The sequence below is a fragment of the Gymnodraco acuticeps genome, unplaced genomic scaffold (assembly GCF_902827175.1).
Source record: "Gymnodraco acuticeps unplaced genomic scaffold, fGymAcu1.1, whole genome shotgun sequence".
NCBI lineage: Eukaryota > Metazoa > Chordata > Actinopteri > Perciformes > Bathydraconidae > Gymnodraco > Gymnodraco acuticeps.
This window is the reverse complement of record NW_022989762.1, coordinates 31,317-46,431: the sequence shown is the minus strand read 5'-3', so window position 1 is coordinate 46,431 and position 15,115 is coordinate 31,317. Positions and strand designations below refer to the sequence as shown.

Sequence of the window (15,115 nt, the reverse complement as noted above, 5' to 3'; positions counted from 1 at the left end):
AAGTATTCTCCACATCGAGACGGGTAAAGTTTAACCACACCTCGGAGCGCATTCTCTCCGCCATCTCCGCAGTGTGCTCCGCTGCATGTAGCAGCTGCGTGTGTGTAAACTGCCCCGCCCCCTCGCACACAGACGGGGCAGAGATCTCGTCTGATCGAAAATACATCATAGACGCATTTGTTGTCTTTGCATATTAGAAACGAGTTGGCGACACTAAGACTGCGATATAATGTTTTTTAGCAATAATACATGACATATATAAATGTACTGTATGCATTCAAAAGTGCTGAATAAATGTTTTATGGACCCATAATAGTGATTATTATTTAAGTTAAGTTTTGCCATAATCATGTCTATTTCCATAATCAGGTAGCTGAACAACATTGGTAAAAAATGTATACATTATATATATATATATATATATATTTCTATTAATCATTTTCGGCCTTTCGGCATTCGGTTTTCGGCCAACTGTTTCCTATTTTCGGTATCGGTTTCGGCCAAGAATTTCCCATTCGGTGCACCTCTAATATATATATCCATCCATCCATCTTCTCCCGCTTATCCGTGGTCGGGTCGCGGGGGTAGCAGTTCCAGCAGAGAGCCCCAAACTTTCTTTTCCCTGGCGACATCAACCAGCTCTGACTGGGGGATCCCAAGGCGCTCCCAGGCCAGCGAAGAGATATAATCCCTCCACCTGGTCCTAGGTCTACCCCTTGGTCTCTTCCCAGCTGGACGTGCCTGGAACACCTCCCTAGGGAGGCGCCCAGGTGGCATCCTAACTAGGTGCCCGAACCACCTCAACTGGCTCCTTTCGACGCGAAGGAGGAGCGGCTCAACTCTGAGTCCCTCCCTGATGACCGAACTTCTCACCTTATCCCTAAGGGAGACACCAGTCACCCTGCGGAGAAAACCCATCTCGGCCGCTTGTATCCGCGATCTCGTTCTTTCGGTCATGACCCATCCTTCATGACCATAGGTGAGGGTAGGAACGAAAATGGCCCGGTAGACAGAGAGCTTTGTCTTCTGGCTCAGCTCCCTTTTCGTCACAACGGTGCGGTAAAGCGACTGCGGTAAAGCGACTGCAGTACCGCTCCCGCTGCTCTGATTCTCCGGCCCATCTCACGCTCCATTGTTCCCTCACTCGAGAACAAGACCCCGAGATACTTGAACTCCTTCACTTGGGGTAAGGACTCATTCCCTACTTGAAGTGGACAGTCCATCGGTTTCCTGCTGAGAACCATGGCCTCAGATTTGGAGGTGCTGATCCTCATCCCAGCCGCTTCACACTCGGTTGCGAACCGATCCAGTGAGTGCTGAAGGTCGCAGACCGATGAAGCCATTAGAACCACATCATCTGCAAAAAGCAGTGGTGCAATCCTTAGTCCACCGAACTGCAGACCCCCTCCCCCACGACTACGCCTCGAAATCCGATCCATGTATATTACAAACAGGATTGGTGACAAAGCGCAGCCCTGGCGGAGGCCAACCCTCACCGGAAATGTGTCCGACTTACTGCCGAGGACCCGGACACAGCTCTCGCTTTGGGAGTACAGAGATTGGATGGCCCTGAGTAGAGACCCCCTTACCCCATACTCCCGCAGCACCTCCCACAGTAACTCCCTGGGAACTCGGTCATACGCCTTCTCCAAGTCTACAAAACACATGTAGACCGGATAAGCGTACTCCCAGGCCCCCTCCAGGATCCTTGCGAGAGTAAAAAGCTGATCCGTCGTTCCACGACCAGGACGGAATCCGCATTGTTCCTCCTCAATCTGAGGTTCGACAATCGGCCTGACCCTCCTTTCGAGTACCTTAGAGTAAACTTTCCCGGGGAGGCTGAGTAGTGTGATGCCTCTGTAATTGGCACACACCCTCTGATCCCCCTTTTTGAAAAGGGGAACCACCACCCCGGTCTGCCACTCCTTCGGTACCGTTTCCGACTTCCACGCAACGTTGATATATATATGTATATATATGTATATATATATATATATATACACATATATACACATATACACATATACATATATATACATATACATATATACATATATACATACACATATATACATATATACATATATATATACACATATATACATATATATACACACATATATATACACATATATACATATATATACACATATATACATATATATACACATTAGGGGTGTAACGGTACACGTACCCGTACCGAAATTATTCGGTACGGGCCCTTCGGTTCGGTACACATGTGTACCGAAGTGTACCGAACGAATATAACGTTAAACTTAAAAAATTGAGAACGTGAACAACTTCTTGGAAGTAATCTCAGGTGCTGCGTCGCAGCATTCAGAGAATGTTGCTCCCATTGTGTTCAACGCGTCATAGAGCGAGCAAGTCATTTCATTGGACGAGAGGCATACTATGTCAGAGGGATGCGTTCAAATGTAGTCAGTAATTTGAGGAACTGTCTAAATGGCGAACGCAGATAAAGTTGAGCTGAAAATCCTCCAGCATCATTGAAGTCTCCGGTTTAGGAATATTTTGGTTTCGCAGTTACGCACAAGGATGACGGACAAAGACAGGTGGACCGAACCAAAGCTGTTTGTCGGCATTGTTCAACTAAAATTGGTTACGCGGCTGGCAATACATCAAACTTGCACACTCTTGAAAAGGCATCACCCGAACGTGAATATCACCGGTACCAAAAGAAAAAAGACTGAAGTGCAAACCCAACTCCCGCTAGCATTTAAGCCTCCACCACTCGCAGAGAGTTCAGACCGAGCCAAAGCTATTACAAACACCAAATATCCTTATGTTGCCATGTTATTAAAGCGCTACCTGGCTGTATCTGCTACCTCTGTCCCTAGAGAGAGGGTGTTCTCCACAGCAGGAGACATTGTTAGTGCCAGCAGATCTGCCCTTTCGGCAAGCAATGTGGACAAGTTCATCTTTCTTTAAAACAACATGAAAATACAATGACAAGCAAGTCATAATGTCAAACTGGCTGCTTAGGTACTAGTACAGTACAGTTCAAATACAGATTATTTCAGTTAATTAAAAAGCTGCACCTTAATGTTTATTTTATTATATTTTGTATTTATTTGAGTGAATATTCATAGTTTAATAATAATTAAAAACCCAAAACTAATAGTTTATGTTTTGTGAGTACTAGTACAGTAAAGTTCAAATACAGATTATTTCAGTTCATCGAAATGCTGCACCTTAATGTTTTTTTTATTATATTTTGTATTTATTTGAGTGAATATTCACAGTTTAATAATAATTTGAAAAAAATATGTTATGTTTTGTGATAATTTTTTCTGCTGTACCGAAAACGTACCGAACCGAACCGTGACCTAAAAACCGAGGTACGTACCGAACCGAAATGTTTGTGAACCGTTACACCCCTTATACACATATATACATATATATACACATATATACACACATATATACATACATATATACATATATATACACATATATACACTAGGGCCGGGACTCGATTAAAAAAAATTAATCTAATTAATTAGAGGCTTTGTAATTAATTAATCGAAATTAATCGCATTTTTAATCACATATAAATATTTGACCTGAGAACAGTGAGAAGCAATTTTTTTCACATGGATTTTAGTATACCATTAGGCGCATTCACACCGCAGTACTTTTCCCACAAAGGTTCATGAGAACTTAGTTCATGAGAACTCTTTGAACCTGGGGGTGGATTAGGCAAATGAAGCCGCTGACGTCACTTCTTCTTCTGCATTGGGTTTACTGGCAGGCAGCAAACCACTTCACGTCGTATACTGCCGCCCAAAGTCCCCGGCCGGAAGTCCCCGGAGTTGGGGACTGGCTTCAGTAGAAGCTGCTGGGAGTCCCAGCAGCCTTCCGAGTAAATCGCCAGAACGCCGACACCTCCTCATCTCCACCGCTCCCATGTTTTATTTTGTGTTGCAATAAGTTAGTCTCTCTGCGTTTCTGCGCTGGGCTAATGCTAATAATGCTAATGCGAGGATAATAAAATGGCGGCTTCACAAAACTTTTTGGGAGTTTTACGGGGCGTGGTTTGCAATCCGCCCAGCCAATCAGACATATAGCTCTTTTCTCACAAGAGAGCTACGAAAGTCCCTGCTCTCTAGCAGCTCTCTGCTCTCTAGCAGGGACTTTCGTGCGGGTAAAAAGGTTCTCATGAACTAATTTTAGTACCGGCTCTTTTTGGTGTGAACGCGATAAAAGAGGCTAACGTCCACGCTAGCTTCCACGCTAGCTGCTATATGTTTTGCATTGAGGTGATACTTGAGGCTTGATGTGCTGCGGTGATATGCGAATTCCTTTTTGCATAATTTGCACACAACCGTGCTCTTATCGACGCTTCCATCCGTCCGTTTTTTAAAACAACATTTCCCACTGTTGTTCACTGTGGTTTGTTGTTGTCTGAAGTCATGAACGTTAGTTGGTGCTCCAGTATAATCGGTACGCCTGAAACTCATCCAGTGAGAAACGTTCCGCGGTGCAAAAATAAGTGCGATTAAAATGCGTTAATTTTTTTAACGCGTTAATTTTTGTGTAATTAATTAATCTTAATTAACGCGTTAAAGTCCCGGCCCTAATATACACATATATATATATACATATATATATACACATATATACATACACATATACATATACATATATACACATATACATACACATATACATATACATATATACACATATATATATATATATATATATATATATATATATATATTAGGGCTGTCAGTCGATTCAAATAGTTAATCGCGATTAATCGCAAATTAATCGCACATTTTTGATCTGTTCTAAATGTACCTTAGAGGAATATTTTTCAAGTTTTTAATACTCTTATCAACATATGAGTAGACAAATATGCTTTATGCTAATGTTTATTATCATTTGAACAATGACAACTATTCTCATGAATATTAAACACAACAACCTCTGAACATTACAAATATTCGCCTCAATTCAACCTGGAACCTCTCTCATTCAATAATACAATACAAATGGTGTGTGTGTGTGTGTGTGTGTGTGTGTGTGAGATGGATCGTTGGAGCTATGTGCAACTCAAGGCATATGCTCGAACGGGAGCTGCCTGGACTCTGCAATCATGTTGCGCGCACTATCCGTGCTGAGTGTGCTGACTTTTCGTACAATGTCCCACTGTCTGGCTTCCTGCACAAAGTCAAGTGCTCGGCGCAGTTGTGGCGAAATGTCGCTCCTCTGTTTTCATCGAAACAGCGCCTTATATCCGTTAGCGCAGCTAGCTAGCACCAGATGCTAACAACAACAATGCACGTAAGGTTTCTCTCTCGCTCGCTCGGGCCACACATACACACACCCTCCCGGTCCTCCCAACAACCAGTCGGTGCCTGCCGGTGAGCGTGGAAGTGTGGTCTGCCACAAGCGGGCGGCAGGAGCGGGGCTGTCAGCATCAGCTTGTAGATGGTATTTTAAACTCGATGCGCTCTGAAACTACGGGGCGGCCGAGGAAAAAAATACACATGCGTTAATCGCGTTAAAATAATTAGTGGCGTTTTTTGCGTTAACGCGTTATCGTGACAGGCCTAACTCTGATTATCCGACCGGCCCAATCAAACAGAGCTGGAGTTCACCAACGGTCCAGTCCGCCATCCCTTAGAAGCAGAGTTTAGCCGACAGACAGGGAGACACCAGCTCACAGCCTAAATATTAGGTTTCTTTCTGTTTTTGTATATAGTAACTTGATCATTATTTAGTGTTATTATTTCAATCAATTTGAAAATTAAGCTTAGGGCTGAATGGGTTGTTTTCTTTAAATGGCAGACAGGTGGAGGTTTGACTGGGCACCTATAACGTATGTTTTTTTTATCAGGGTGAGCGAAAGGGAAATTGAGGACGTAAAACCCGTTTCTATTTGCATTGTTTGCTAATGATAAGAGTATTAACGGCACAAACTATATTTGTCATTTGATTTATTCCTGCATCAAAATTGCTTCCTGGTGCCTCAGCAGGAGTTGAATTTTGAGTTTGGTTTTATGACAAATCTTTGCTACACTTTTTATTAATTATATATTTTTGTCTATGCTTGAACACCAATATAAAAGGCCTCCTACCTTGAGCTGCCTCTCCACTGAGTTCAGAGCTGCACTTTTCTGCTGCAGGAGGGACGAGGTCTTGTTCAGCTGCTCCTCCAGCTCTCTCTTCCGTGCTCCATCCTGCTGGGATCGTTTCTTCAGCTCCTGCAAGGCCTCCACGTCCGCAGCATGAAGCATGAGCTCCCTCTCATACTTAGCCTGCGCCTCTCCAGCTAGCTTAGTCTGAGAGGAGGACGGACAGGAAACAGGTGAGCCAATGCTGGATAACAGAACTGGTAAGTACAGGGTTATTGAACCAGCACCAGTAGTATGCATGTGTATAAATACAAGCCTTTTTTTTTTTTTATAAATAGCACAACAACGATAGTAATAGAAACTTATTTGACCAAACCTATTCATTTATTTGTATGAATATGACTACTATAACTGTCTGATCCTCTATATATATGTGTGTGCGTGTGTGTTAGGGATGTTAAGATACACCGATTCATCTGCATAAACGTTCAAAATGCGGCTACAGTTTGGGTTGAACTCATGGTGCATCGATTGTAGCGTCTTTGCAAAAACGATTCATTCATATAATATCCTCTCATCCTGTCAGCACTCAGCAGAGACGATCTTTGCTTCGCACTACGGAGGCCGAGAGTCTCAGTTATCAACACACATGGAAGTCGAGGAGAAATAGAAACACAGCGCACCGAAAAATACCTTCAAATCAAACGTTTGGCAACACTTCGGATTTTTCAAGAAAGACGGACAACTTGAAAAAATCGCTCGCAAATTGTAAACGATGCCGAGCCGCTTTAAAGTACACAAGTAGTACGAGGAAGTTAGCGACGCACATAAAGAGGCGACATGGGGTCTGCGTCTGAAAAGAGAAACCTGAAAGTTAGACTATGAGTGAAATCACTCAGTGAGCTGTTCTGTCAGAGAGAGAGGTGTTTAGTTTACAGCAGCCAGTGACGGCCAATAACAGTTGAAATGTCTTCCTCACTGTAAGCAGTTATGAAAGAGCTGTTTGTGAAAGGTTCTTTGTATTCTTTATTGTTCCTATAGAAACCAGTGCTTTCTGCTCACTGGTGAGTTAGCCTATGGATGAGTGTTGAGCACATCAGTCAGCAGCTGTATGGGCATGGCACTATGGTAGCTGTTATTTGCACATTGTTAATCCGGCAATGCATCCTTACATTGTTTAACTGTGAGGTGTTATAACATTGAACTGTACTCTGGAGACAGAGAACACTACTACCCTTGTGAAAAGGCCAGCTTGTGAAAAGTCCAAGTGTTTTTTTATTTAAGGTCAAAAAGAAACAGCATGATGGGATGCACAGTACTAGTAGAGAGAACCAAATATGTGAAGCACTTTCTTGTTAATTTATGATTTGCTGATTTGTTAATCGTATCGCCCCGAATCGCATAATGTTGAATCCAATCGTATCGAACTGTATCGCAGCAGGGGTGAATCGTATCGTAACGCATCGCCTGGTGCTTCAAATGTATTGTTGGCAACGTATCGAGATGCGTATCGCATTGGCCTCAGTGATGGAGATGCACATCCCTAATGTGTGTGTGTGGGTGTTTCTCAATGTCGAGGAAGGCTGCTCCAGAGCCACTATTTCAAGCATACTACGTCATCGTACACTACTGCCGCCGAAGGACTGTTCCAATGTCCAGCATACTTGGAATTCTACCGAGGCCGGCGTACTTCGTAGCGAGAAATTTCGAGGCTGCACATGTGTAAACTCCGGTCTTAAAATCCCCACAATGCTTTGCGCACGGACCAATTTCCAAATCTTTGGCAGAAATCGCGCTCCATTTAAGGCGGGGCCTCTCATATGACGCACACCTGTTACACAATTATTTCGTTTTTCGAGGCTAGGAAGGATTCTTGCCTCGCTTCTGAAGTAAGTGACTCGGAAGACATTGAGAAACACCCTGTGTGTGTGTGTGTGTGTGTGTGTGTGTGTGTGTGTGTGTGTGTGTGTGTGTGTGTGTGTACCTGCAGCAGGCTCTCCTGTATGGCTCTCTGCTCCTTAGTGACAGCAGCAGCAGCTCTCTCCAGCGCCTCCTGCTGCTCCGTCTGGCTGGACTTCAGGCAGCGCTGCACCTCACACAGCTGGAACACAGCAGGGAAACAAGCATCATCACCTGGAGCTCAACACTGTGCGGACTGAGCCAACTTAACTTAAAAAAAACACTCATAAGAGGCTATTCATCATTCATCAAGATAACAGAGATGGACCACAATCGACTTATCGGGAGTGTTTTTATCACTATCGATAAACTCCACTTGCAATATGTTCCATATTCTATTTCTGTTTTTTTAATAGATCTCAACAATGTTTTATGTTGGAGGATTTAAGATGTTCATTGCAAACAACTACGCTGTAACTATTGTGCATTTGACCAAAAACGTTAAACATCAAACCAACAATCCAAAACCCAACAATATCAAATGAGCAGATCCTGTATTACTTGTTTTTCCACAGCATCCACAGCCTTTCTCCTCTCTTCTCTCTCCTGCTGCTTCATCTTCTCAGCCTCTAAGATGGTTTTCTCCAGCTGCTTCTGAACTTCGTCGGACTCCTTCAGTCGGAGCTCCAGAGGGGAGCGAGACTACAGAATGGAGAAAAGTCAGATAACAATTGGATAGGAGTGTATGAATAGACAACAAATATAATGAATAAGAATAGTGTGTGAAGATAAATGACACATCAGCTGTACCTCCTTTTCTTTCTTCAGACTGTCCTCCAGAGTCAGCACCACGGCCCTGTACTGCTCAACCCTAGCATTTGCATTCTCCAGCTGCTCTGTCAGTTCTCTGTTCCGTTCCTCTGCAGTACGCAGGAGACCCATCACCTCTGCAAGCTCCTGCTCTGATTGGCTGAGCTGCTGCGAGGCTGCTGGCACTGGAGAGCGCACTGAGGGAACACAGAGACAAAAACTAAGCTGTGAAGGGGATACACTTCAGGTGGGACTAATGGATATCAACAACTTGATTACTTACATTTAGACAATTACTTTTTGAATTGATGGATTTATGATTGCTTGTTCAAATGTGAAAATTAGGAATTGATTATTGAACGTATGAATTTGCACACGTGTTTGGTACAGAGATATGAATAAACCCGGGTTCAAAATATTTATTTTCATTTTGTTGACATACTAGAAATAAGGTTTTTACTGAGAACATTTCAGGGATCTCTTTCTATCACTTCATACATTTGAAAATACTGTCAACAGTTGTCTCTCACTTGTTTGGAATAAGACATGTTATAGAACAATCGCCCAAAGTGCTTTTTCATGCCGTGCCTGGCTTTAATACGCTGTCACAGTAATAACACAATCATAACTAAACAGATTTTCCAAAAGTCTTTTCACATACTACAAAGATGGCCCTTCATCACGAGGGATGCTGTTTACCTCTGAGTGGAGCTCTGAGGCCTGCAGCTCTGGTAGCTGGGGTGGTGGGGGTGCTGCTGGAGGGGGGGGCAGCCTCAGAGGATGGAGCAGCAGCAGCAGAAGCAGCCAGCTGAGTTCTCAGTGCTGCCACCTGCTGCTCAGAGCTGCGCAACAACTCCCTGGTCTTCTGCTGCAAGGTGTTCTGGGTCTCCAGCTGCTTTTTAGCCTCTAATAACTGAGCCTGTGGAGGAGGGGGGGGGTTAGAGAGGAGAAACAGGACAGGGTTACTTGCCGTGTCCAACAACATTTAAAACAAGTAAACAGTACTGTTCAAAAGTTCAGAATCAGCCGTTACATTGATCTTTCTGTTCTTTCTGTTGGCAGCAACAAGACTCAGGGAACCCAATGATTAAATGTTCCGTCCAATGTCGAGTTCCCCACAGTTCTGCAGGAGAAGACGTTTCGAACTTGGATTTTTAATCCAAGTAAACTTCAACCATTATTAAAGCACAAAGGTACAATTATGCTATGAATATTAAGGGAAGCCTTTTTTCCCTTTGGGCCCCAAGCAGCGTATTCACTGTTGAGGTTGAAGAGGATTAAACTGTGATTTTCCAGACGATCAAAATCTAATGATGCTAACCCTAGACTAAATCTATTTCTATTTGGAAGTTTGAAGAAGTGCTTTGCTAAAGCAACCAATTACCTTCATTCCAGATGTTTTAGGGATTATTGTGCACCCGACACTGAAGCAAAAAGCTTTTGCTGCTCCTAATATAAACATAATTTCACTTCGCATAACACAATCCTTTCTGGTCTACCGCTGCCTCGATAGGTTAGTTGTGTGACTTTGGTGACTTTAAAACACTGAAGCTGCACATCAACAAATAACAAATGAAGACATTGAGGTATCAATAAAGCAGCAACCTCCATGTTTAAAATAACAGTTTTTCTCAACAGAGTTCGGTGGCTTTAAAAAGAGCACAGATGTATATAAGTTGTGTTCCTGACTGCTGCTTCACACTGACCATAGTACCTTATACAACCTCACTTCTAAAAGACCTCTGTTAATATGCTCATCTATGATGCTAAGCTTCTTTAATCAATGACTGCTGATTTGTTTCTATTATTATTTAACAGTGGTCAGAGGGTCCTTCTCTTGCTGCCCTTTACAGCATCAGTCTGGTTGAACTATTGCACAGTGTTTTAAAGTAGCTTGTTCCACAACCTAAAAGCGTGAACTACCACTAAAAAGAAAGAAAGAATTGTCCTCTTAGACATCTGACTGGACCTAATATAGCTTGGTGGCAGCAGATTCCCAATCTTTAAACAGTTATGTATACAAACAAATACAAATGCACTAAATGTTAATGTTCTACATACGTCCATGGTGCGCCCCAGGGCGTGTCTCTGTGCTACTTCCTGGTCCTGCTTGGTCTTCATTGCAGCCAGTTCTGCCTCCAAATGCTCCACCTTGTTGTTCAGTCTCTGGCGAGTCTCTGTCTCTGTACGCTCCATCGTCAACTACAACCGTTTGAGAGAGGAGGAGGGGAAAAGGAGAAGTTGTTAGAATAACATGAATGTTTGCACCATGGAGGCGTAACAAATGACTGTTTTATAGTGTCAAAGCAACTTCATGACTGTCTGCCATCAAACAGTAACATTTCATTATACCACTACTAAGTCATTGCTTTACATCACAAATGAAGGCTTATTGCGATAAAGAAATAAGAAGAGAGGCGAAAGGTCTGAAGGGTCCTCTGAGAATACCAAGCTTCCCCTGTTCTGGTACCTGTATGGTCTTCAGGTTGGTCAGCAGCAGGTTCTGGTTGCGTTGCTCCACCAGAATGGATTCCTTCTCTCTATTGAGTCGACTCTCTGCTTGTCTCAACATGTCTTTCTCTTTCGTCAAGTTCTCGACGCGCACCTGCAGACAGAGGGGAAATAAAGTCATCCGGTTATTACTGGGAGACAGAAAGGTGGCAGGGGCACAATGTTTAAGATGGTAACACTTGAGTTTTTTGGTAGTCACTAAAGTCAGGAAACTCATGGTAATGATTGAATCTGAACTAGATTTTGCACGCTGGTTGTTCATAGGTGGGGAAATATAATCAGTTTGGGCGGGGGGTTCTCACTTAAGGCGGTATGTACATGCCAAACTGATTTATTTAGCAGTTCAAACTTTTTATTCAAACTTCACAATAATGGCAAAGGATCCATTATTTCCATATAACTGTAGAAATTTGAAAAGCACGTTTTCCTGGTGCGTCACGTTTAACGCCAGGGCTGTGCTGGTGATAGTACTTTCAAATGGTGATAGTTGGAACAGTGGAAAGAATACAACATAACCTTTTAGATGGGTTTGATTTTGTTTATGATAATCAGCAAAGTAAAATGACATTTTATTTGTCTTCGAGCAGTGCGTATTCATGTAAATTATTTATGTTTGGCTCATCAATAAATGGTTGAAATGTTCCAAATCCCTGCTACATGTGATCTATTGTATAGCCACTTTGATTAAGCGTGTGACATAAAGTGCCGAAAATGAGCGTGTCATGTTTCTAGCACTTCCATTGCAGCTGGATCTGATAAATAAAGTGACAAATGCTAAATGTGTTTTGGGGGGAATCAATTCTAATCGTGTATTTTCCAGTTGAAGAAAAAAAGCCAGATGTTCTAATTATCTTTAAGATAATTAAGCTTCTCCTCTTGCTCACCTCTTCCAGCGCCAGTTTCTCGTTAGCCTGCCGCAGGTCCTGGCTCATGGTGTGGATGATTTGCTCGTGCCGTTGGGCAGTGGCAGCCATCTTTTGGTTCCTGTCCTGTAGAGCGGAGATCTCTCTGCGTTGGGCTGACACGGTGTCCTGGAGCATCTCGTACCTGACATACAAAGAGACAAACGGAACAAACACAGTGCATCAAAAACACCTGCAAGGGCTGAAATATGAGGCAGGGGCCGCAGTAGCATGGACTTGGCAAACCTCTTGCTGCTGAACTCAAGTTGAGAGGTGAGTTTGGCGTGGCTGGAGCGGAGATCAGTGAGCTGCTTCTGCAGCCGGTCGTTGGTTTCATTCAGCAACCTGTCGTTCTCTGCCTTCTCCTTCTTATACAGAGTGAAGGCGTCATTCAGCTGGAGAAGCAAACACATCCGGTCAGAACACTTTTCAGGTATTCCCATCGGATGCAAACCAACTTTCTTGGTGCGGCCCGATTACAAATGCAGTCAATGCAAAGACATGGATAGACGCAAAATCCCTTTTCACTAATTGCTATCACTATGTGGTTTTTTCACAGTCTTTTCATACATTTAATGCAAAACAATCTTAGCAAAATATGTTCATTTTGGCTTCATATCATTTTAGCAAACAAGATGTATGCGCCAAGTTGTGATGTGAGAGACAGTTAGTAGTTCTTTTGAGCAGTTTGTTCCTCCAGATGATGTTCTAACGAGAAGTAACTAAGTATTTACATGAGATAGGCCCCACCTCCTCTGTGCATCTGTCACAAGGACAGATCACACTGTCTAACAAGCAGAGAACTCCATCCTTCTTCTTTGGATAACCACACTTTTCTTCACACTGTACATTTTACATTTATATTTCATTAAATATGATATTCCTTGCACACTACTTTTACATTTTGTTTGGTCATTTGGCCCTTCATTGGATTTATTATTGCGCTATTCTTCAGATTCTTATCTTTCACTGTCTACATGTATATATTTGACTCTTTAGTACCGTTTGTGTTGATTTTTTACTCTTAAAATGTCACATTTATTATTATTTTTGATTGGGATCAATAAAGAAAATCTTATCTAATTATCTTTATCTAGTTTGATTGACACAAGTAATCACAAATAATGCAGAGGTCAAATCCACAAGTAATGTGAAATGTTGCTTTATGTATGTGTGTGTGCGTGCGTGCGTGCGTGTAGGTGTGTGTGTGGTGCGTAGGTAGTGGTGTACTACGTAGGGTGTGGCGTGTGCGTTAAGGGGTGTGTGCGTAGGGGGTGTGCGTAGGTGTGTGTGTGCGTAGGTGTGCTGTGTGTGTGCGTAGGTGTGCGTGGGTGTGCGTAGGTGTGTGTGTGCATAGGTGTGTGTGTGCGTAGGTGTGTGTGTGTGCGTAGGTGTGCGTGGGTGTGCGTAGGTGTGCGTGTGCGTGCGTAGGTATGTGCGTGCGTAGGTATGTGTGTGCGTAGGTGTGCATGTGCGTGTGTGTGTGTGTGCGTAGATGTGTGTGTGTGTAGGTGTGTGTGTGCGTAGGTGTGCGTGTGCATAGGTATGCATAGGTGTGTGTGTGCGTAGGTGTGCGTGTGCATAGGTGTGCGTGTGCGTATGTGTGCGTAGGTGTGTGTGTGTGCGTAGTGTGTGCGTGTGCGTAGGTGTGTGTGTGCGTAGGTGTGCGTGGGTGTGCGTAGGTGTGCGTGTGCGTAAGTGTGTGTGTGCGTAGGTGTGTGTGCGTAGGTGTGCGTAGGTGTGTGTGTGCGTAGGTGTGCGTGGGTGTGCAAGTGTGTGTGTGCGTAGGTGTGTGTGCGTAGGTGTGCGTAGGTGCGTAGGTGTGCGTGGGTGTGCGTAGGTGTGCGTGTGCGTAGGTGTGTGTGTGCGTAGGTGTGCGTGGGTGTGCGTAGGTGTGTGTGTGCGTAGGGTGTGCATGTGCGTAGGTGTGTGTGTGTGCGTAGGTGTGCGTGGGTGTGCGTAGGTGTGCGTGGGTGTGCGTAGGTGTGCGTAGGTGTGCGTGTGCGTAGGTGTGTGTGTGCATAGGTGTGTGTGTGCATAGGTGTGTGTGTGCGTAGGTGTGCGTGTGCGTAGGTGTGTGCATAGGTGTGCGTAGGTGTGTGTGTGCATAGGTGTGTGTGTGCGTAGGTGTGTGTGTGCGTAGGTGTGTGTGTGCGTAGGTGTGTGTGTGTGCGTAGGTGTGTGTGTGCGTAGGTGTGCGTAGGTGTGTGTGTGTGCGTAGGTGTGTGTGTGCGTAGGTGTGTGTGTGCATAGGTGTGTGTGTGTGCATAGGTGTGCGTGTGCATAGGCGTGCGTACCTGTTTTAAGGCAGCTTTAGTCTGAGCAGTCTGTGCTGACTCAGCAGCAGCAACTCTCTGAGGAGTAGAGCGAGTAGCAGGAACTGACGGCCTAACAGGTACAGGTTGAGAAGGAGAATCCAGACCTGCAGACACACATGACCTCATTGTAAAAACAGTGACACGTTGAGAAAGAGACAAGAAGTGTTAGCATCTCCCTGTGACCTTGGGGGGGCAGGCTGAAGCCGGTGCTCTGAGTCAGCAGGGCCTTGTACATGTCCCTCTGCCGGGCGTTGGAGTCAGCCAGCTGTTTCTGCTGGTTCCTCTGCTCCCTCAGCTGCTCCACCTCCTTCTGAAGCTTATCCACACTCGCCTCCAACTCGGACACACTAGAGGGAGCCACAGAGACAGAGCTCCGTTTAAAAAGGAAATAGCTTTACTGCTCACCAATGCTGCATTTCACCTGATCTACTGTATGGCAGGAATACACAGCTCAACACGAGAGGCTTTCATTCATGTGTAAACGATGACAGCATTTGAATGCATTTGTACAGAAGAATACAAAATTCCACACAATCTAGCTATATTGAAAAATATAAGAATTTGCTCTATA

At 44.0% G+C, this 15,115-nt stretch overlaps 1 protein-coding gene across 1 annotated transcript in view; it reads right to left on the bottom strand.

The window, feature by feature from the left end:
- Positions 1–15,115, bottom strand: part of LOC117545761 (nucleoprotein TPR-like) — a gene marked incomplete at its 5' end in the record, with an annotated part of 79,873 nt that overhangs the window by 36,837 nt on the left and 27,921 nt on the right. The window contains 11 exons of the mRNA XM_034215713.1: positions 6,108–6,311; positions 8,089–8,205; positions 8,565–8,705; positions 8,814–9,010; positions 9,513–9,732; positions 10,875–11,015; positions 11,284–11,418; positions 12,209–12,371; positions 12,473–12,621; positions 14,524–14,648; positions 14,728–14,891. Of these exons, the coding sequence (XP_034071604.1) occupies positions 6,108–6,311; positions 8,089–8,205; positions 8,565–8,705; positions 8,814–9,010; positions 9,513–9,732; positions 10,875–11,015; positions 11,284–11,418; positions 12,209–12,371; positions 12,473–12,621; positions 14,524–14,648; positions 14,728–14,891 (1,756 nt within the window). The remainder of the gene's footprint in view (positions 1–6,107; positions 6,312–8,088; positions 8,206–8,564; positions 8,706–8,813; positions 9,011–9,512; positions 9,733–10,874; positions 11,016–11,283; positions 11,419–12,208; positions 12,372–12,472; positions 12,622–14,523; positions 14,649–14,727; positions 14,892–15,115) is intronic.